Source organism: Carassius carassius, chromosome 4, assembly GCF_963082965.1.
Source record: "Carassius carassius chromosome 4, fCarCar2.1, whole genome shotgun sequence".
Classification (NCBI taxonomy): Eukaryota; Metazoa; Chordata; class Actinopteri; order Cypriniformes; family Cyprinidae; genus Carassius; species Carassius carassius.
The window spans coordinates 23,454,222-23,477,780 of NC_081758.1; the positions used below are offsets into that span (position 1 = coordinate 23,454,222).

At 39.5% G+C, this 23,559-nt stretch overlaps 1 protein-coding gene across 1 annotated transcript in view; it reads left to right on the forward strand.

Moving 5' to 3' along the window:
• Positions 1 to 23,559, forward strand: part of LOC132139526 (neuronal tyrosine-phosphorylated phosphoinositide-3-kinase adapter 1-like) — a 61,990-nt gene that overhangs the window by 35,638 nt on the left and 2,793 nt on the right. The window contains exons 3-6 of the mRNA XM_059547938.1: positions 14,781 to 15,178; positions 16,224 to 17,918; positions 18,036 to 18,260; positions 20,542 to 20,645. Of these exons, the coding sequence (XP_059403921.1) occupies positions 14,781 to 15,178; positions 16,224 to 17,918; positions 18,036 to 18,260; positions 20,542 to 20,645 (2,422 nt within the window). The remainder of the gene's footprint in view (positions 1 to 14,780; positions 15,179 to 16,223; positions 17,919 to 18,035; positions 18,261 to 20,541; positions 20,646 to 23,559) is intronic.

Genomic DNA, 23,559 nt, shown 5'->3' on the forward strand with positions numbered 1-23,559 from the left:
TGTTTGAGCATAAAAAGGATCTGCAAAGTTTCAAAGTTCAAAGTCCAATTCAAATGAGATATTTTGTTTAACAGAAATCACTTTTCAAAAACTACAACAAATTACTCATTTGGACTACAACGCATATTTTCCAGGATTTGTTATATGTGACCCTGGACCACAAAACCAGTCTTAAGTTGCTTGGGTATGTTTTTAGTAATAGCAAAAAAAAAAAAAACATTGTACATGTACGGGTCAAAAATTATAGATTTCTTTTTATAAGAAGAAAAATACAAAAGTTGTGACATTTGCCAAGTATGGTAACCCATACTCAGAATTGGTGCTCTGCATTTAACCCATACAAGTGCACACAGCAGTGAGTAGGGAACACACACACCGTGAACACACACCTGGAGCAGTTGGCAGCTATTTTTTCCAGCACCCGGGGAGCAATTGGAGTTTCAGTGGCTTGCTCAAGGGAAGAGAGTGCTGTTCATTCACTCCCTCTCACCTACAACTCCTAACAGCACTGAGACTTGAACCTGCAACCTTCACGGTACAAGTACAACTCCCTAACCATTAGGCCACAGCTGCCCCCAAATCATTAGGATTTATGCCAAAAATCATTAGGATATTAAGTAAAGATCATGCTCCATGGAGATATTTTGTAAATTTCCGTAAATAAAGGAAACTCTTATTTATTCAGCTTTCAGATTATGTATTATTCTCAGTTTAAGAGAAATTGACCGTTATGACTGGTTTTGTGGTCCAGGGTCACATATCACAAATATCGACGAATGGGATGAACTGCACTAGAGAAGGCAACAAGTGTTATCACTATGTCAGAGACGTGCTAGCTATCCCAAGGCTTCCAGGTTTAAATCGTGCTCAAATTTATTTGATTTTGATGCAATATTGACACTGAATCTCGCGGCAGGCGGCTATGGTAAGTGGCATGACATTTCCCGACATGGCGCCGAGTGCTGTCAATCGCAGCACAGACTGGCCCAGCTAACCAACCACAGCACATCTCGTATTTCAGAGGGCGGGCCTTCATTTAAAATAGAGCTGAAACAACTAATCGATTTAATCGATTAAAATCGATTATTTAAATAGTTGTCAACTAATTTAGTCATCGATTAGTTGCTAAATAACTTTTATTTGCCGTTAAGTGGCTCATTTTGTGCATATTTTAAATCTGTGATGACTAAAGTGTGGCAGTAATGAGCCACCGCAGGGTTTTATTCAGCCAGTACAGCAGGAGAAGTAGCGAATAGCCAATAGCTGGCCTCGTTTTATGTCACGTGCTTCCCGAACAGCTCTCTGCAGCATTCAGCGAGATGGTGGAGGCAGACGGCAGTGGAGTAAGCTCAAGAAAGAAAAAGAAAAAAGCAGAAGATAAAGCTAATCGAACGAAGTCATCCAAAGTGTGGGAGTACTTTACTTTGAGCCTTCAAAAAAGAAGAGTAACCTGTAAACTTTAAACTACTGAACTGACTTTTATATGTTCAGATTCTCCAGTACAATGTTGTTTGCTAATGTTTAGATGTTTAGTCGTAAAAGCTGATAACATTGCTTTTTAACAGTTAACATGTAAAGCTTTACAAACATGTTTTGTGATCAGTTTGTTGTTTACCAGTTCATAATTCAGTCTTGCAGCCTAATTATGACTGAATGAGAGAGGTAAATGTTTAAATGTATTTGAAATGCAGTTTTTTTCTAAGTATTCACTGCCCTTTTTCACACAGCAGGTTTTTTGTGTTTCCAATTTTTTTTTCATATTTTTTCAATACTTTTTTTCTGATGGATTTTACTTTAAAATATGAGTTCCATTCAGGTTTCATGCCACTGGCACTTTATTCGAATGATTGTTTACAATTTCACAGCATAAGCTATGAAGCTGTTTCCCAGGTATAAGTTGTGTGTTTACAGGGGAAGAAAAATAATAAAATGCAATATGCTGCAATTTTATTCTGTTTTATTCTTATTCTTAGTGAAAATATGTTCTGAAAGATTCCTTAATAAGCTTTGTTCGGGATGTTAAACTACTTTAGGAGCCCTAAGGACTGCCATGGTGAAAACATTTGAAATCTCCTTGTGAAATTTGCTAGAGTACGTATGGGTCAGTGTTTTGATTGCAGAAGAGTTCGACAAAGGATTACTAGCACATAATAAAACAACTCCAGGTATGATTTTGATGAGGATATGACAATGCAAAATGGTTAAAATCTCTAAAAAGTCTGTTGAATGATAAAGACCCTTTATTAATAAGTTACTTGGGGGGAAAATGGGCAAAACTAAAATATAAGTACATAAACCGATTAATCGATTTATCGTAAAAATAATTGACAAGATTAATCGATTTTCAAAATAATCGTTAGTTGCAGCCCTAATTTAAACAGGAACTATTCGAGCCTTTCGTGCTAGACTGGGGAGATAGGTGTTGTAATAAAATATGTGAAAAATAATGTTTTTTTATTTCGAACAACCTAGTATGAGAGCCTGTTCTAGTACACCCTCAAAACAAAATCAAGGCATTATAAAAGAGCATAATAGGACCCCTTTAAGACACCTTATGTTTCTTATGTAATTCTGTATGTTACTGTATTCTGCAATGCTTTGTTTACATCTTCAACTTTTTTTGAGTGCTTTTTTCCTTCTGTAATTCTTCTCAACTGGACAGGATTGATTGAATTTTAATACCTCTTGGCATTACTCTCTCTCCCTCAATCTCTGTGTTTCTAGATGAAGAGGAGAATGCATTAAGATGATTGTCTCTGACACCTGTGCAAATGGACATCAAAGCGCTTTTCATCCATTCTGTGTTCTACATTCATGACACACGCAGAATACATCCTGAGCTCAAACAAACATACTTTTTTTAGCCACTTTGTATAAACTGCTCACACATGCAGACATACATGTGCTGTCACATCAAACATCCTTTTATAGATGCACAATATCTTAAAGGAGTTATCTTGGCTCCTTCCACCTCTTTCTTTCCCCTTCACAGAAGTAAAGAGATTCACAAAAGGTCACCCACGCATGCTCTCTCTCTGTCTGGAGGATCTGTCCACTTCCTCTCTCATCCTCCCACTCAATCCCTCCATCCTCTTCCTCTCTGCTGCTGAATGTAGATGATTCTCATTCATTCATCCCTCCCTCCCTGTTCACCTCTCTCTTTTCCCACATCTTGAATGGATGAATAAAGTGAGTCACTTAGCATGTTAGTAAACTGATTCTGCACACTAATGTGCATTTAAACTCAAGACTCAGATAAAGCCATGTAAGAGCCACAAGTTGTGCATCCTGAAGCAAAACAGAAGAAATAGAGCAGACATGAATTGCTTTAGTTCCTTGTACCTTTGAGCTTTCATTCTGCCATGTAAAGCATTGTGTCAAATGAAACCGAACAACCTAACATCTTCAGCTATGAGAACAAACCTCATATGACTCACAGTCTGTTCCCTCTCATTTTGCTTTCAGGCACAGATTTTCTTGTAAACCTTTTTTGGCACAAATGGGTTACAAACCATAGCATTTATTTTCTGCACTGATTAGTGTAAAACTTTAGTATACACTACCATTCAAATGTTTTAGGTAAATAGGTTGAACATAAAATTAATATTATATAAAATGAATATAAATTAATATTATATACATATAAATTAATACATTTATTCAAGATTGAATTACTATCACAATGTTACAAGACATTTTTTAAGTAAATGAAAGTTGATAAGTGAAATATTTATCACTATTTCCTAAAAAATATTAAGCAGCACAAATATTTGTACAAACATTGATAATATTAAGAAAAGCTTCTTGAGAAGCAAATCAGCATATAAGAATGATTTCTGAAGGATCATGTGACACTTAAGACTGGAGTAATGATTCTGAAAATGTAGTTTTACCATCATAAGAATACATTACATAAAAAAATAAAATAGACTCACCAGCCACTTTATTAGGTACACCTGTTCAATTGCTTGGTAACACAAATTGCTGATCAGCCAATCACATGGCAGCAACAAATTTAGGTATCTAGATGTGGTGAGGTTTAAACCGAGTATCAGAATGGGGAAGAAAGGGGATTTAAGTGACTTTAAACGTGGAATGGTTGTTGGGGCCAGAAGGGCTGGTCTGATTATTTAAAAAACTACTGGGATTTTCACGCACAACCATCTCTAGGGTTTACAGAGAATGGTCCAAAAAAGAGAAAATATCCAGTGAGCGGCAGTTGTGTGGACGAAAATGCCTTGTTGATGTCAGAGTTCAGAGGAGAATGGGCAGACTGGTTAGAGATGATAGAAAGGCAACAGAAACTCAAATAACCACTCGTTACAACCAAGGTATGCAAAATACCATCTCTGAACGCACAACAAATGGAATCCTGAAGCAGATGGGCTACAGCAGCAGAAGACCACACCAGGTGCTGCTCCTGTCAGCTGAGAACAGGAAACAGAGGCTACAATTCACACAGGCTCACCAAAATTGGACAACAGAAGATTGGAAAAACATTGCCTGGTCTGATGAGTCTCAATTTCTGCTGCATTCAGATGGTAGGGTCAGAATTTGGCGTAAAGAACATGAAAGCATGGATCCATCCTGCCTTGTCTCAACGGTTCAAGCTGGTGGTGATGGTGTAATGGTGTGGGTGATATTTTCTTGGCACACTTTGGGCCCCTTAGTACCAATTGAACATTGTATAAACGCCACAGCCTACCTGAGTATTGTTGCTGACCATGTCTGTCCCTTTATGACTACGTGTACCCATCTAATGCACTATGTCACAAAGCTCAAATCATCTGACTGGTTTCTTGAACATGACAATGAGTTCATTTTACTCAAATGGCCTCCAAAGTCACCAGATCTCAATCCAATAGGGCAGCTTTGGGATGTGGCTGAACGGGAGCTTCGCATCATGGATGGGGAGCCGATAAATCTGCAGCAACTGCGTGATGTTATCATGTAAATATGGACCGGTGTTTCCAACACCTTGTTGAATCTATGCCACGAAAAATTAAGGCAGTTCTGAAGGCAAAAGGGGGTCCAACCGGGTACTAGCAAGGTGTACCTAATAAAGTGGCCATTCATATATTAAAGGTGCCATAAAATGCAAAAATCATTTTTATAAGGTGTTTGAACACAGTTGTGTGGCCGCAGCGTGTGAAAACAACCAGCCTATAATGGTAAAAATCCACTCACTCATTGTTTTATAATAATAATTCTCTACACAAGCAGTTCAAAACTATGACAACATTGTCAGTGAAAGCCCCTCCCATTTGTGACGCTCTCTGCACTATTAGCATATACACAGCCCTGAGTGAGAAGCTGTGGGCCACCATTACTGTTCTCTTGCTGTGGCTGCTGAAGATACAATGTCAGCGCCAAAGAGCCATTAAAAATGTTGTGTGTTGGGATTGGTTGGGATGCACCAATGAACATAGGAGTTTCATTGAGGGGGTGAAAACTTTTATACAATAAGACTTATGGTGTATTTAAGCTGTATAGGGCTATAGCAAAGCTTAACAATTCTCTACTGAAAAAGAAAAAAAAAAAAAAAAACAGCTAATCCCAGTCTAAGATGATTTGCTGCTTTGGCATGTCTGCCAAGCTGGTCTAGTGATTTTGGCCACGTTTTTAGCAGGCTGGTCTTAGCTGGTTTTGTAGTGTTTTTGTTTTATTAGTGTGTGTTTTTGTTTGTTTGTTTGTTTTTTTATTTTACTGAATCAACTGGTTTTAGATTAGCACAGAAACATGTTAACAGCGTGCTAGTAACTCGATAATCATGTTAACAACATGCTAGTAACTTGTTAATCATGGTAGATTCATTCTAGTAACATGCTAATCATGTTAACAACATGTTAATAACTTGCTAAGCTTGTTAACAACATGCTAGTAACATGTTAATCATGCTAGAATCATGCTAGCATCATGCTATTAAATTGATAATCATGTTAACAACATGCTACTAATTTGCTAAGCTTGCTAACAACATGCTAGTAACATGTCAATCATGCTTGAATCATGCTAGTAACTTGCTAATCATGTTAACAACATGTTAATAACTTGCTTATGGTAATAACATGCTAGTAACATGATAATCATGCTATAAACATGCTAGTTATTTGCTAATCATGCTAACAAAATGTTAAAACCTTGGTAACATTGTAATAGCAAAATGTTAACACCTTACTAGTAACATGCTAATCATGTTAACAGCATGCTAGTAACATGGTAATCATGATAGAAACATGCGAGTAACTTGCTAGTTATGGTAACATTTTAACAACATGCTAGTAACATGTAGTCATGTTAAAAACATGTTAGCAAATGCTAGTCATACTAGAAACAGCCTAGGAACCACCCCAGGTACCCTAGCTATATGTTTTTCTGATAGACTGTATTTCCTTGAAAACATTCAATCTTTAATCTTTAAAACTATTTTAACTTTCAAACTAGGTTACTCCAAACTCAAAACTTTCAGACTGCAAACTTTTAATACTTTTTCAAACTTTCTATCTATGTTTTTTCAAGCCAACTTTAATTTGTCTTCAAACTTTTCAATCTAGTTGCTGTTGTTGTAGATTATTGCTGCTAGATTATTATATACGGTGCTGTGAGTATTTTAGTCATACTGCTGCTGCGCAAATAGCATATATAATAACCCATAGCAGATCTATACAGTTGGAGCTGGGGAAGGTGAAGGTTTTCAGAGGATCTCTGAAATGCTAACCAGCCATTAAAATGTAAAGCAGCAAGCTTATTGGCTGCAAATGCAACATGAATCAGTCAGCTGGTGCCAAGATGTTTAATGCTGTGAATATCATCACTTTACATTAAGGACTCATCAGCTTGCACTATCTAGACTTTCATGACAGAACTTGGCATTTTAAAATCTTACAGATCCCAAACCTTTGAACAGTAGATTGCCATTATCAGGGGAAGAACTGACACATAAACAGAGTTCTGGCATAAAACACTGATTACGCAATCTGATAGGTCTCACTCAATCTGATGTAATGACATCATTATCACATGGCACAGTTGACTGGTCAATGTCAATGTCAATGTCACCTTTATTTATATAGCGCTTTAAACAAAATACATTGCGTCAAAGCAACTGAACAACATTCATTAGGAAAACAGTGTCAATAATGCAAAAATGATAGTTAAAGGCAGTTCATCATTGGATTCAGTTATGTCATCTCTGTTCAGTTAAATAGTGTCTGTGCATTTATTTGCAATCAAGTCAATGATATCGCTGTAGATGAAGTGTCCCCAACTAAGCAAGCCAGAGGCGACAGCGGCAAGGAACCAAAACTCCATCGGTGACAGAATGGAGAAAAAAACCTTGGGAGAAACCAGGCTCAGTTGGGGGGCCAGTTCTCCTCTGACCAGACGAAACCAGTAGTTCAATTCCAGGCTGCAGCAAAGTCAGATTGTGCAGAAGAATCATCTGTTTCCTGTGGTCTTGTCCTGGTGCTCCTCTGAGACAAGGTCTTTACAGGGGATCTGTATCTGGGGCTCTAGTTGTCCTGGTCTCCGCTGTCTTTCAGGGATGTAGAGGTCCTTTCTAGGTGCTGATCCAGCATCTGGTCTGGATACGTACTGAATCCGGGTGACTGCAGTGACCCTCTGATCTGGACACAGACTGGATCTGGTGGCCACGGTGACCTCGGAACAAGAGAGAAACAGACAAATATTAGCGTAGATGCCATTCTTCTAATGATGTAGCAAGTACATAGGTTGTTATGGGAAGTGTTTCCGGTTCCGGTTTACCTAATTAATGCAGCCTAAAAATCCTTTAACGGATTTGGATAATAAAAGCATATTAGTATGTTATGTGTATGCCAGGTTAAAGAGATGGGTCTTTAATCTAGATTTAAACTGCAAGAGTGTGTCTGCCTCCCGAACAATGTTAGGTAGGTTATTCCAGAGTTTGGGCGCCAAATAGGAAAAGGATCTGCCGCCTGCAGTTGATTTTGATATTCTAGGTATTATCAAATTGCCTGAGTTTTGAGAACGTAGCGGACGTAGAGGATTATAATGTAAAAGGAGCTCATTCAAATACTGAGGTGCTAAACCATTCAGGGCTTTATAAGTAATAAGCAATATTTTAAAATCTATGCGATGCTTGATAGGGAGCCAGTGCAGTGTTGACAGGACCGGGCTAATATGGTCATACTTCCTGGTTCTAGTAAGAACTCTTGCTGCTGCATTTTGGACTAGCTGTAGTTTGTTTACTAAGCGTGCAGAACAACCACCCAATGAAGCATTACAATAATCTAACCTTGAGGTCATAAATGCATGGATTAACATTTCTGCATTTGACATTGAGAGCATAGGCCGTAATTTATATATATTTTTGAGATGGAAAAATGCAGTTTTACAAATGCTAGAAACGTGGCTTTCTAAGGAAAGATTGCGATCAAGTAGCACACCTAGGTTCCTAACTGATGACGAAGAATTGACAGAGCAACCATCAAGTCTTAGACAGTGTTCTAGGTTATTACAAGCAGAGTTTTTAGGTCCTATAATTAACACCTCTGTTTTTTCAGAATTTAGCAGTAAGAAATTACTCGTCATCCAGTTTTTTATATCGACTATGCAATCCATTAGTTTTTCAAATTGGTGTGTTTCACCGGGCTGCGAAGAAATATAGAGCTGAGTATCATCAGCATAACAGTGAAAGCTAACACCATGTTTCCTGATGATATCTCCCAAGGGTAACATATAAAGCGTGAAGAGTAGCGGCCCTAGTACTGAGCCTTGAGGTACTCCATACTGCACTTGTGATCGATAGGATACATCTTCATTCACTGCTACGAACTGATGGCGGTCATATAAGTACGATTTAAACCATGCTAATGCACTTCCACTGATGCCAACAAAGTATTCAAGTCTATGCAAAAGAATGTTGTGGTCAATTGTGTCAAACGCAGCACTAAGATCCAATAAAACTAATAGAGAGATACACCCACGATCAGATGATAAGAGCAGATCATTTGTAACTCTAAGAAGAGCAGTCTCAGTACTATGATACGGTCTAAATCCTGACTGGAAATCCTCACATATACCATTTTTCTCTAAGAAGGAATATAATTGTGTGGATACCACCTTTTCTAGTATCTTGGACAGAAAAGGGAGATTCGAGATTGGTCTATAATTAACTAGTTCTTTGGGGTCAAGTTGTGGTTTTTTGATGAGAGGCTTAATAACAGCCAGTTTGAAAGTTTTGGGGACATGTCCTAATGACAATGAGGAATTAATAATAGTCAGAAGAGGATCTATGACTTCTGGAAGCACCTCTTTCAGGAGCTTAGATGGTATAGGGTCTAACATACATGTTGTTGGTTTAGATGATTTAACAAGTTTATACAATTCTTCCTCTCCTATGGTAGAGAATGAGTGGAACTGTTCCTCAGGGGGTCTATAGTGCACTGTCTGATGTGATACTATAGCTGACGGCTGAATGGTTGCAATTTTATCTCTAATAGTATCGATTTTAGAAGTAAAGTAGTTCATAAACTCATTACTGCTGTGGTGTTGGGAAATGTCAACACTTGTTGAGGCTTTATTTTTCGTTAATTTAGCCACTGTATTGAATAAATACCTGGGGTTATGTTTGTTTTCTTCTAAAAGAGAAGAAAAGTAATCGGATCTAGCAGTTTTTAATGCTTTTCTGTAGGATATGTTACTTTCCCGCCAAGCAATACGAAATACCTCTAGTTTTGTTTTCCTCCAGCTGCGCTCCATTTTTCGGGCTGCTCTCTTTAGGGTGCGAGTATGCTCATTATACCATGGTGTCAAACTGTTTTCCTTAACCTTCCTTAAGCGTAAAGGAGCAACTTTATTTAAAGTGCTAGAAAAGAGAGAGTCCATAGTTTCTGTTACATCATCAAGTCGTTCTGAGGTTTTGGATATGCTAAGGAATTTGGATACATCAGGAAGATAACTTAAAAAGCAGTCTTTTGTGTTAGAAGTGATGGTTCTTCCATACTTGTAACAAGAAGTAGAATTTACAATTTTGGCTATATGAATTTTGCAAAGAACTAAATAATGATCTGAGATATCATCACTTGGCTGAATAATTTCAACACCATCAACATCAATTCCATGTGACAGTATTAAATCTAGAGTATGATTTCGACAATGAGTAGGTCCTGAAACGTGTTGTCTAACACCAATAGAGTTCAGAATGTCTATAAATGCTGATCCCAATGCATCGTTTTCATTATCAACATGGATATTAAAATCACCAACTATTAAAACTTTATCTGCAGCCAGAACTAACTCAGATGTAAAATCACCAAACTCTTTAATAAAGTCTGTATGGTGCCCTAGTGGCCTGTATACAGTAGCCAGTACAAACATAACAGGGGATTTATCATTAACATTTGTTTCTTTGGATAATGTTATATGAAGTACCATTACTTCAAACGAGTTATACTTGTAGCCTGCCCTCTGAGAAATCCTGAAAACGTTGTTATAAATTGAAGCAACACCTCCACCTTTGCCTTTTAGACGTGGCTCATGTTTATAACAGTAATCTTGGGGGGTGGACTCATTTAAAATAATGTAATCATCAGGTTTTAGCCAGGTTTCTGTCAAACAGAGTACATCTATATTATGATCAGTGATCATATTATTTACAAAAAGTGTTTTCGTAGAAAGGGATCTGATATTCAATAAGCCAAGCTTTATCATTTGTTTATCCATATTGCTTCTGTTTTTTATTTGTTGAACCTCAATTAAATTGTTAATCTTAACCTGGTTTGGACGTTTTTTGTTTTTTCTAGTTCGGGGAACAGACACAGTCTCTATAGTGTGATATCTAGGTGAAAAAGTCTCTATGTGCTGAGAATTAACTGACCTCTGTGACGGGAGGCAGCTAGCAGACGGTCGGTTTAGCCAGTCTGTCTGCTTCCTGACCTGGGCCCCAGTTAGTCAAGTATAAACACTAAGATTATTTGCCATATTTCTAGAGAGAAGAGTGGCGCCACCCCAGGAGGGATGAAGACCATCTCTTTTAAACAGGTCAGGTCTGCCCCAAAAGCTCGTCCAATTGTCTATGAAACCTATGTTATTCTGTGGGCACCACTTAGACATCCAGCCATTGAGTGATGACAATCTGCTATGCATCTCATCACCACGGTAAGCAGGGAGGGGACCAGAGCATATTACAGTGTCTGACATCGTGCTTGCAAGTTCACACACCTCTTTAATGTTATTTTTAGTGATCTCCGACTGGCGAAGTCGAACATCATTAGCGCCGGCATGAATAACAATCTTACTGTATTTACGTTTAGCATTAGCCAGCACTTTTAAATTTGCCAAGATGTCAGGCGCTCTGGCTCCCGGTAAACATTTGACTATGGTGGCTGGTGTCTCTATATTCACGTTCCGTACAATAGAATCACCAATAACTAGAGCACTTTCATCAGGTTTCTCAGTGGGTGCATCACTGAGTGGGGAGAACCTGTTTAATGTTTTGATCGGAACAGAAGAGCGGTGTTTTGACCCACGACTACGCTGCCTCACCGTCACCCAGTTGCCCTGCTGCTGGGGCTCTGTTTCCGGAACCGAACAATGTACAGGAATCCCTGAGCTAGACGCATCCAAAGCCGTATCTAGAGCCCTAACATTTTTACTATCCTCAATTAAAGTTTGGATGCGTGTCTCTAATTCTGAAATCTTCTCTGTCAGCCTAACTATTTCCCTGCATTTATCACATGTGAATCCCTCATCAGCGACAGAGATAGATAAACTGTACATGTGGCAAGAGGTGCAAGAAACAATTATAGGAGAAGCCATTACTCACCGTGCTTGATGAAAATTCTTACTGCGGTTGTTTGATGAACTTGTGAAAAACTGGAGCGAGGGAGAGGAGAAAAGAAAACAGCGATAGGTTCGAATGAAGACGCTAATGACAAGCTAACGAGTGCTAACGCTTTGCAGGTGTACTGCACTCACGGAAATAAAATAAAAGTGAACGATCAAAGTTAATCTGATAAGATTGATCGATAATATCAGAAATATGGTGTGAATTAAGTTATATTTTACCACTTTAAAAAACAGAGAGTGATAGTAAGATAAAGATTCTAGAGAAAAAAATAAAATAAAAACAGCTACACGGAGCTACAATTTGCTACAGAAGGCCAACAGGAAGTAGAGAAAACACTGTCCAACAGCGACACCCTTGTATTTGGTAGCCAATGAGCTCACTGCTCAACGTTCAAATATATGACTAGAGCTTGCCGTAGTAGTGCAGCTTGCTTCAGAAATCCTCCACCTTCCCCAGCTCCACCTGTATAGATCTGCTACGAGGTGATTCATGTATGCTATGGCGTTATTTCATGTATGTTATATTTGCAGCAACAATATTTCTTACATGCTCACAGCAGCATGTTATGGATGTACTGGCAGTAGCAAATCTTGGTACTTGCTCAGCTGCAGCAGCGTAGTGGCTCTATTTCGCCAAGACCAAATACATTAACATTGTCATGTACATTACCATGCCGATCCCTCAGAGAATTGTCATGACAGAAATGTAGTTAAAGGAGCTATGTGGAGGTTTTTACTTTAAAATTCTTTAAGATAGAGTTTTCATTTGTACATGTATGAGCCAACCATGATATAAAAAAAAGAATGACACCTCGACTGTCCACCACGGTTGCCTCTATCAGCCTGTAGGCTCAATTGTGTGTGGAGGAGTCGGGCCCGAATTGGCGCGAAAATTCACAAAATGTGACGTCATGCGCGTTCTCGTCTACTTGTGCTTACAACCGTACGGCACACCAGCCATTATAGTAAGCAGCGGCAATAGTGTTTTCAAATGGACTCTGCGGATGGAAAGAAGCGACCAGCCTCCAGCACAATTCAGACACCCACGGACACTCCTCGTAAAAAAAAAAAAGCATGCGCACTGAGAACGAGCATGAGACTGGCTGCAGTTCCTCTAACGGCCACTGGTGTCAGTAACGGTTAGAAATTTCAGAACCTACGCAATGCTCCTTTAACACACTGACCTTGTGTAGAAAACATCCTAAAATAAACATCACACAATGAGACCGTAATTCGGTCCAGTTGTTTGTTCTGAATATTTTACTATGATTTGTAAAACTGCATGTCCCTGATAGATTTTATTATAGGATGTTCAGACTCATCAGACCTTTTTTGTCCAGATTATACCTGGGCAACAGCTGTACTGTGAGATCTCAATGGCCAACTCATACACTGTGTGCCCTGCTTGCACATCATATTCTGTGGTGCTGTTCTTTTCTGTTAGTGTGTGTCACACTCTACTAGCTCAGCATCTTATCTACCTTCTGCCTGACAACAAAGACTCACACACACATGAACACTCACACACTGCTAAACATTGTATTGATGAGTTGCTTCCATCTGGACCTTGTGCACATCAACCTTCATAAAGGTCAGAGGAGGGGAGCACAGTAATCTCTAAACAATATTACACATTTTAAAGTTAACAGGCAGAAGTTTGAGAACATCTAATATGACAGTTATGCTCAGAGGGAAAAAAATAATCGAAATTTAGATCTAGACAGCAGTGGAATGAAAGGAGACTTTTGGTTCAATATCTTGCTTCAATCTTGGTTCAATATCTTAATATGAACTCAAACATTAAGTTACATCATGTAATTCGTTCTTTGAAGTGTTTGTGTTTTAATGCTATCCACATTACTTATATTGGTCATTGTCTGTTTAATGGAATAAAAAAATTCTCTCTCTAAATATTTGTCTAACTCACTCCATCCCCAGAAATCAGCATCAGTGATCCATTTCCCTTTAATAGTGTGTGTGTGTGTTTGTCTGTACTGATGGCAGCCCTCTATTAACCACCCACAATATGCTGCTTACCTAAATTAGCTTGTATGTGTGTGTGCATTGTGTGCTCTGAGTTTGTGTTTTTGGAGAACAAAAAATCAGCAAACAATAAACAAATGACAGGCTAGTTGCCTTGGAAACGGGTAGAGCATGCTAGTAGATTCAGGGGAAACAGAAAAGATGCAGAGAGAGGGATGAAGGGAGAGACATGGCCTGCGGACAAAGTCTTTTTTTGTGTGTGAGGGAAGATAAAAAGCTCAGCCTATTAAACTGATCAGCTGAGATCAAAAGAGCAGCTGATTAAACAATGTTTGCAAATATGTCTTGAGGAAATATTAAAGGAATAGGTCGCAGGCTGGCATGAACCCCTTCCTCTATCATCATTCATCCTGGACTTTGGGTGGGAGGGGGTGGGGGGTCTGATTTTGGATAGATTTTGAGAACCAGAAGTACTCACAAGGATATTAAAACCTAAAATTGCCTACATTGTGGGAACATCAACAAATCAGCTTAATAAACTTATTAAATAACAGAATTTTATTGAAAATGTCTGTGAGGGTATGGTTTAGGGTTAGAAGACAAAAATCATTAACTCAGTATGAAAACATTATTAGTCAATAGAAAGTCCCTATTATAACTGAGAGATGTATTTGAGTTTTATGTGTGTAGGTATTGGTCTGTGTGACCGTGCAGTAGTAGGAGGGATGTTTAAACTCCGGAAATGAGAGTGTACAACGGGGGCTAGAGACAAAAATGAAACTGACTGTGAGCTATTAATAGAACCTTTATCAGTAGAAATGAAGAGAGAGAGAAAAGAGGAGAATGTGGGAGGCCTATAGCACAATGAAAAACAAACGTATTATTCTAATCTGATTAAAAAAAATTCTCTACAGAGAAATAATTCCTTTTTCCTCAATTTCTTTCTCTGATCTTCCCATCTCCAATAGCTCCAATTATAAAGATGCCTCCTCTGCGACGGTGGGGAAGGTTCGGGATCTGGCATCATTCCGGCGTCATTTCCGAATGGGATTTATGACAATGCCAGCGTCCCAGGACCTTTCACCTCACTCTTGCGTGGCCGCCATGGCACCACGCTCTCAATCCTGCCATGCTGTGGGCACCGGTGAGGGAGAGGAAATGGAGAATGGATATTATCCAGACTCAGACCCCCAAGACCAGTCAAATCCCTCCCGCTGTCCTCCAGCCAAGCCTAAACGCCACCCCAATACTCGTCTCAGCTCCACACCCCAGAAGGAGCATCCTTCCCGGGGGGTTCACGCACCACCAGATACTCCACCACCTCCACCTCCCAATCACCCACCCAAACACCCAGAGAAGCGGAATGGTTAGTGAGCACTACTCTTGCGACATGGGACGTCTTTGAGACATGTGTAGTTATAGTCTCATCAATCATTTTATCAATGTTAAAGTTAGGGATGTGAATCAATTCTTAAAAAAAACATTCTTTACCTGGGATAATTCATGTGTAGAGGCAGTTCTCATGAACTGGTGTATTTCTGATGCTTCGAATGAGGATAAGGAGGCATCTGACTCACATGGGACATGACTAATCATAGTTTACTTGTTTTTTCAGTGTTTAGTTCTTAAGTATAAGCACTTATGATTCATACCTATAAAACTATCAATTTTTCTCTGACAGTATGTTTATGTTGTTGCAGTGTAATTTGGGCCTTTATTCTGAAGGACGGTTACAAAACTTAATGAATGTTATTTTCCAGCACAGGAAAATATTTTATTCATGAGATAAAATCTAAGAAAGCAGCTTTTCTTGTATTTTAGTATTATTTAGATACAATATGAAAAAGAAAAGGTGATTTAATAATTGTTTCACACCAAATAATATATTCAACATGGTTAAAGAAATATGTTGCAAACATTAACATCTCAGTATTTTAAATATTATATTAATACAGAATTTATTTAAAAACAGATTGTCTAAACTGGTCACAGAAATTAACGCATTTTCCCCCAGCCTTAATTAAAATGGATTTGTCTTAATGTCTAAAACTTACATAAATAATAACCAAATTAGTGTTACGTGTGCGGAGTCATTTGCAAGTAATTTGCTTAAAATTTATTTCAGACTTATTTCCAAATTAATATTCAACAAGAAATAATGTTGGGTCGGTCTAGATTTTATCCATTGATTCAGTTGTGAGGGGGATGGAAGAGTTATAAAAAGTAAGAAAAATAATGAAACATCAAATCGTAGGACCAGGAACTATATTAATAAAGTAAAAAGAGTCAATTTTGATTAAATGTAACCTGAAAACTGTACACACCTGACCTTTGTTCTCTGTAAAACCTACTCTCTTCGCTTTTGTTTCACTCTTTTTTCACCTTTTGTCTGCCTTTTTTTTGTTAAACAGCAATGAAGAAATCTGATTCAGGTGAAACGCAAGGACGGAAGGTTCCCCCCTTGAAGCCCAAACGGAGTCCGAGCACACATCTCTCCTTTGACCCCCCGCCCTCTCGGGTCCCACACCCGACCACACCTCTTCTCTTCCAGAGCTCCGAACCCTCTCCACGAGGTGAGGGGGGAGATGACGAGCCAGTTTACATTGAAATGGTGGGCCAAGTCTTTACCCGTGAGACTCACAGCGCCCCTACTCCTCACCCGCTCACGCCGTCTGCCACAACACCTGATTCTGAATCAGACCATGGAGAGGCCATTTATGAAGAGATGAAGTACCCCCTACCAGATGACGTGGCTCGAGAAACCCACCGCCGCTTGCCACTCAAACACGAGCGCATCAAGTCTTCTAAAGCGTACCACTCCTCCATCATCTCTTCCTCCTCATCATCTGCCTCTTCCTCACTCCCTCGCCCCTCATCCTCCTCTCCATCCTGTTCCTCCTCCAAGCCTAAAGCAGCTGTCTCCATATCTCACTCCTCTCCTCTGCCTTCGTCCTGCTCTTCTGCATCCTCCACGCCTGTACCTCAAGCCCTGTCCTCCTCACCACACCCTCCCCGTGCTCCCACACCCTTCCTGCTGCCAGGGTCCAAGCCTGAACATGAGCCCAGCTCCAGTAAGATCCCAGCACCCTTCCCCAACTTGCTTCAGCACAAGCCTCCACTCCTGGCATGTCCCCAGCCAGCTGCTGCCTCCAGTGGGGTAGGGGCTCAACACAAAACCAGCTCGTCTAAGATCAGTGTGCAGTCGGCCTCCAGTCTGCCAGCATCTACTAGCACCTCCTCCAGCACGAGCTCCACTAGCACTTCCAAAGAGTCCTCTGGAGTCGATAAGGAACGAGAGAAGGAGAGGAGGGAAGGACAGCTTGGGCCAGCACCAGGACTCAGAGCCCGCAGTCATTCCACTCCTCTTCCTCCATCATCAAAGTCCTCCTCTCCATATTCCCACCACCATCATCACCATCACCCTCACCACAGGCCTTCCCACTATCACCATTACCGCAAGCCTGAGAAAGAGACGTCGTCATCAAGCAAGGGGTCAGGACAGTCCTCCACCCAGATGCAAATACAGCCTAAGGAGGGCAAGTCTGTCAGCTTCCTGCTCAAGTCTGAGAAATCTGAGAGGGAAAGGGACCGAGAGAGGGATCGTGAACGAGAGCGAGACCTGAGCACACCATCATCCAGTCATTCTGATACCTCTGCCTCATACATACACACTTCTCAAACGGGCACGAGCACCACGCCAACCCTGAGTCAACCATCATCATCCACAGCAGCCACTCCATCTTCCACCTCTTCTTCTTCCACTCAGCGCCCTCCGTCTCGCTCTCACATGCACCGGTCACACACCCCACACTTGTCTCATGGTCTTCCTGCTTACAAACCTCCCTCCTCTGACAGCCCCCTGCTCTGGACCTACCCCTCGGTTGGCTTTCGCCGCCCACCTGCCTATGATAGCCTGCGCGAGGGTTCACAGTTGCCATCCTTGCACGCAGACCCCACTAAAACTGGATCTGCAGCTCAGGCATTGCAGGCCAAGGCCGGGTTCATTCCCTGGGAAAGTGCAGCTGCCTTAGGGCTCACCGAAGAACAGGCTTACTGGCCCATGCACCGAAAATTATCATTCAGTCATGGGAGCCGAGATACTGAGAGTGAGTAACGGTTGTAGGGATGGTGGAATAAGTATGAGGGATGATTATTGAGGAAATTCTCTTTCTATGGTACTATCGTAGATGCTTTATTGTGTTTTTCTCTCTAATGCTCTGTAGAGGAAGATGGAGGTGCATGGAATGGCAGTGCAGAGGCTCTATTGAGGAAAGAGAGGGATGATCTAGGGGCCATGCGGGGTGGTGGACACTCTGGAATACCTGTGTGGGCAACAGGGAGACACAGTGAGAGCTTGGCTGGGGCGGATGGACCACCAGGGTTGAGAGGATTGATACGAGCAGGACTGCCCTTACCCTGCCAAACATTCCCAGCATGTCGCAATGGAGGTGAGATCCAATTGAAATGACATTAGCACAGATTTTGTGCCATGACTTCAATAGTTAAAATTCTAGTGTGTTTATGTTAAAGATAAATCATTTGTACACTTACAGTTCATAAACAACTGTATTGAAAAGATAATTTGTTTATGAGCTTTAAGTTGATGCTAACGCATGCTGCTGGGATTAGTGTGCATTGGTTTTGTTTGAAAAGCATAACATTTTATAATAGAATGATCAAGTATCTATAATGTCTTTTAAAATATGGAAAAAACACAAAACTGTAAACCTAATAAACTGTGATAAAAAATAAAATAAAAAATAAAAAAATCACAAAAAAATGTAACACAATTAGGCAAGCAACACACAATATTAGCTAGAAACAGCTAAACATATTTTATCCTAGCTAACTAGCTGCAGTGCCTGTCACAGTTATGAACCATAAATTTCCGGACATTTCAGAACCTTATAATTATATGCCATTATGCATTAAGGAGTAAATTCACACAAAACACTTGAGCCACTTTAATTGCAGTAATGCAGCACACCTCATGCGTTCACATACCACCCGCAGTCCAACTTAAAGGGTTAGTTCACCCAGATAGCAAAATTATGTAATTAATAACTTACCCTCATGTTGTTTCAAACCCGTAAGACCTCCGTTTATCTATGGAACACAGTTTAAGATATTTTAGATTTAGTCCGAGAGTTCTCAGTCCCTCCATTGAAGCTGTGTGTACGGTATACTGTCCATGTCCAGAAAGGTAAAAAAAACATCATCAAAGTAGTCCATGTGATATCAGATGGTCAGTTAGAATTTTTTGAAGCATCGAAAATACATTTTGGTCCAAAAATAGCAAAAACGACAACTTTATTCAGCATTGTCTTCTCTTCCGTGTCTGTTGTGTGAGAGAGTTCAAAACAAAGCAGTCTGGATATCCGGTTCGCGAACGAATCATTCAGTTCACCAAATCAAACTGAATCGTTTTAAACAGTTCTCTCTAATACGCATTAATCCACAAATGACTTAAGCTGTTAACTTTTTTAATGTGGCTGACACTCCCTCTGAGTTCAAACAAACCAATATCCCCGAGTAATGCATGCACTCAAACAGTACACTGACTGAACTGCTGTGAAGAGAGAACTGAAGATGAACACCGAGCCGAGCCAGATAAGAGGAATCGAGGAGCTGATTATACTGCACATGTGTGATTCAGCGTGAAGCAGACTGACACACAGAGCGCATGAACCGAACTGATTCTTTTGGTGATCGATTCTGAACTGATTCTGTGCTAGTGTTATGAGCGCGGGTAAACCGAAGGCTTGAATCAAGGGCAATCATCGCAAATGACGCCATTACGTCGAGCGCAAAAGAACCGGTGAACCGTTGTCTTCAACCGGTTTATTGAATCGAACTGTCCGAAAGAACTACTGGTGATCCGAAAACCGATGCAACCGGTTCTTGACTCGTGAACGAGTCAGTCTATTGTTCGTTATCTGGCTCGGCTCGGTGTTCATCTTCAGTTCTCTCAGACTAAATCTAAAATATCTTAAACTGTGATCCGAAGATAAACGGAGGTCTTACGGGTTTGAAACAACATGAGGGTAAGTTATTAATTAAATAATTTTGCTATCTGGGTGAACTAACCCTTTAACTAGCACTTTATGCATGACATTGTGCAATGCACACGTAAATAATGTCAGTGTCCTTTTTTACAATGCAAACACACCTGCTTTCAATGTAAATAAGGCTCATTATAGAATGCAAAGCATTCGCAGATGTCAGCACTATTTGCCTTGCGCAATTAATGTTGCGCTATTAGTGGAAAGTAGGGTGGAAAGCAGGCTGAATTTCATTAATATCTGTAGAAAGAGTTTGTATGCTGCTTCTATTCATCAAGGCAGCACTAATCCATCTAATGATGATCAAAGGAAGGTGAAAGGTGTTATAAAACAAGATGGAACTTTTAGCTGAGCCCCCTTTCCTCATTTTAAAGTGTAATTTAGGTGACTGGATTGCAATGGTGGTGTCCCTGCATGCAGCTCATCACTGTATTATATTATTTTCATAATTTCCTTTAAATTAACAATGCTATCAGCAGGCACAATTCCTTTTTTGTGATGTCCTCCTCAAAGTGTTGTAGTATTCATTTCAACCATATTATTTCTGCAAGATAGGCACTGGTTATGTGACATGCTATTTCCATCATTATTTTAGGTTTGACTAAAAATGTGATTTCCTAGGAATTTTCCAAAACAATAACTTGGCTGTGTGTTTGACCCTCTATAGAGTTGGGTCGCCTTGGTAGGTCTTCCTCCACATCGGGAGTGAGACAAGTGGGTGGTGATGTTCAAAGGCAGAGCAGCCTGCCGACAAGAGAAGCATTCAATCAGGTAATGCATGCCAGCACTATTAAAGTTGTCACTAAATTCACATAAACACACACTCAGAGAGTTATTATACGCCCGCAGTGTTATTGTTTCCTCAGCCCTGTTTAAACACAAAATCATCCAGGGACAACTGTGATAACTTTAGGAATTGACCTCATGAAATTACTTTGGACCTGCAGCACTTTTTAAGTGGAACACCAAAGAAGGTATTTTGAAGAATGTTTTAACTGGTTTTGTTCAAACAATTAAAGTCATGGAAGTTGATTTTCATGGTAGGGACAAAATACATTTTTCAAAAAATCTTATTTTGTGTTCCACAGAAGAAATAAAGTCATATGGGTTTGGAACCACATGAGAATGATTAAATGAAGAAAGAAATTCCAGATTTTTTGGGGGGGTCAATCATCCCTTTAACTAATGTTAATTTATATAACTTGAAATGTTTTTAAAAAGTGTTTGTATATGTAGAAATTAACATTAGCCAAGATTAAAGCTGTCATTAAATGGAAGTAGTGATCTTTTTTTTCTCCTTTATTGTCATCCAAGTGGTATATCCAAGTGAAAAGCCTTCTCAAATTAGAAAAAACAAAAGTATGCAGTTTGCGTAGGGCACCGACTCCCGGGGGTGCACTATCCTAGTTGCTCAAAAAAAAAAACTCTCACCTCATGTTTGCAGCTGACTGCAATAAAAAAAAAATCAACAGTTACATTTTGAATGCTCCGGCAGATCAGTGTTGATTTCCAGAGTGTCTATTTACACTAAATACAAATATTTATCTGCCCACCAAAGTGTTATTTGGCTAGTAAACACTACAAAAGACTATTGGTGAGCAACAGCTCCAGTGGCACTGTAGTCATTTTGATGTTTAGCCTTTTGTCACATTTTTTTTCTTCTCCCTTTTCAAATGTCATATTGCATTGGAAAGGCATTTATTTTCAATAAAAATTAAGGAAATATTCGAAAAATTGAAAATAAAGTCTCAGGTAGGGTTAGGGTGTGTAGGGAGGGCTTTATTGTCCCAATAAAGTGGCATCTATTTTTTTATTTGAATTAAAATGATAATTTACACTCACACTCAGTATTGCATACTGTTTTATAGTTTACTACAATATTGAGGTGCAGATAATTGCTACTATTTGCAAAAAGTTGTATAAATAGTACAAAATCCTGCTATTTTATCATAGTGTAAATGGAATTTATAGCTATTTGAACTTGGTGTAAATAACATATCCCTAAGAAAATACTGCTATTTTTTCTTGGTGTAAATAGTCTCTGCCGTTGACTTTTGACTCAATGAATTATTTTTATTTATTTTGATAATATATTATCTTTTAAAATGTTTTATTTAATGTGTGTAATTTTATCTTTTTTTTTTTTTTTTTTGCTGTAGAGCTACAGTTGTAATTTATCTAAATAATACGATTTAATTACAATTTATTTATTTATTTATTTACTTTTATGTTTTATTAAAGTTCAACTTTGACCCCTATAGTATGTTTTTTTACTTCCATAATATTTGGGGAAGGGGGCACAACAATACAAATCTGCTTAGTGCACCCAATGTGGCCAGCAACGGCCCTGCTGAGATGAGTTATGAGCGGAGGAGACATTAATGGTCATGTTTAATGATTAAGAGGGCACCTGATCTATTAAAAAGTAATAATGTGCATAAATAAACTGTTTATCATAAACACTGCAGTATTCCATAAAAACAGTCAACAGTCAATTCTGATGTGACTAATTAATTCTGTAATTATTGTTTCTTCATGATACCTGATGCATGGATTACTATAAGCTCCATTTAACACTTTTATGTTGCAACAGTGTAACATACAGGACATTTTACCATATTGAACTCCAATGTACAGAATTCAACAGGTTCTGCTAAAAAAGGAAAACAAATGTGCATTTTCTGCAATGACCTTTAATTCATCTCGTACACCAGCCTGACACTCTAAGAAAACCCCAGACAAGTGTGCATTAGAATATTGTGCTTTTCAGTTCAAAGTATTCCCTGAATACTTTGAATCTCACAGGCTCATTCAGCCTCAGTCGGTGTAGATACTGCAGTAATTAATTAAATTCAGTTCAGCTGGTTAACATGCGTAAGTGTAATTGACACCAAGCTTGACAGTTACGGCAGGTGATTTGTAACTAATTTCATTCCGTTTTTTGCCCCTGTGGCTGCTGTTCCAGACAGTCATTAGGTAAATCACGGAGCCCATTGAGTCACTAGCATCCCCACCCAAACACGTCTGTAGCTGCACTGCACTCCGCTGCAGGGTCAATGAGTGCAGAGAAAAAGGGGGATGAATACAGAGCGGGAGGCAGGCACAGAAATGCAACAGAGGGAAAGACAGACGGAAAGCGAGAGAGAAGGGAACACAGAATAGAAAAGAGAGGGAACAGATGCAGCACATGGGCGGAGAAAACAGGTGCAGCAGTAAGAGAGTGCTTTTTTCAGTCTGTGGCAGGCAGACAAACAGTCAATGATCAAACTCAAACCTAGTGGCACTGCTGGTGTCTCTGCGTGTCAGGCGGTGACAGGCTTTGATTCTGCCGTCTGTTTCTTTCAGCAGTTTGTTAGAAAGCCATTTTGGGAGTTTAGTTTGTTGAATGTGTGAAAAGTAACAAGAAGAATCCAGAGAGACTGCAAACATGTGAAGCAGCTTGTGTTTTGCATGTTAACAGACAGGAATGTTCCACTTCCTATAGGTCTAGTGGCATGTGGGTTGTGTTGTAGACAGACTGGAGTGAAACTGGCAACACATTCAAGAAATAATCTTTCATTTTCAATCTTGTTGGATGTTAGTTGCCATACAGAAGCCTCTGTTCTTTTCCCCTGGTGTGCTGTTGTCTCTTGGCAAAGGTTCACATGCTGACACAGTCTGTGTGTGTGTGTGTGTGTGTGTGTGT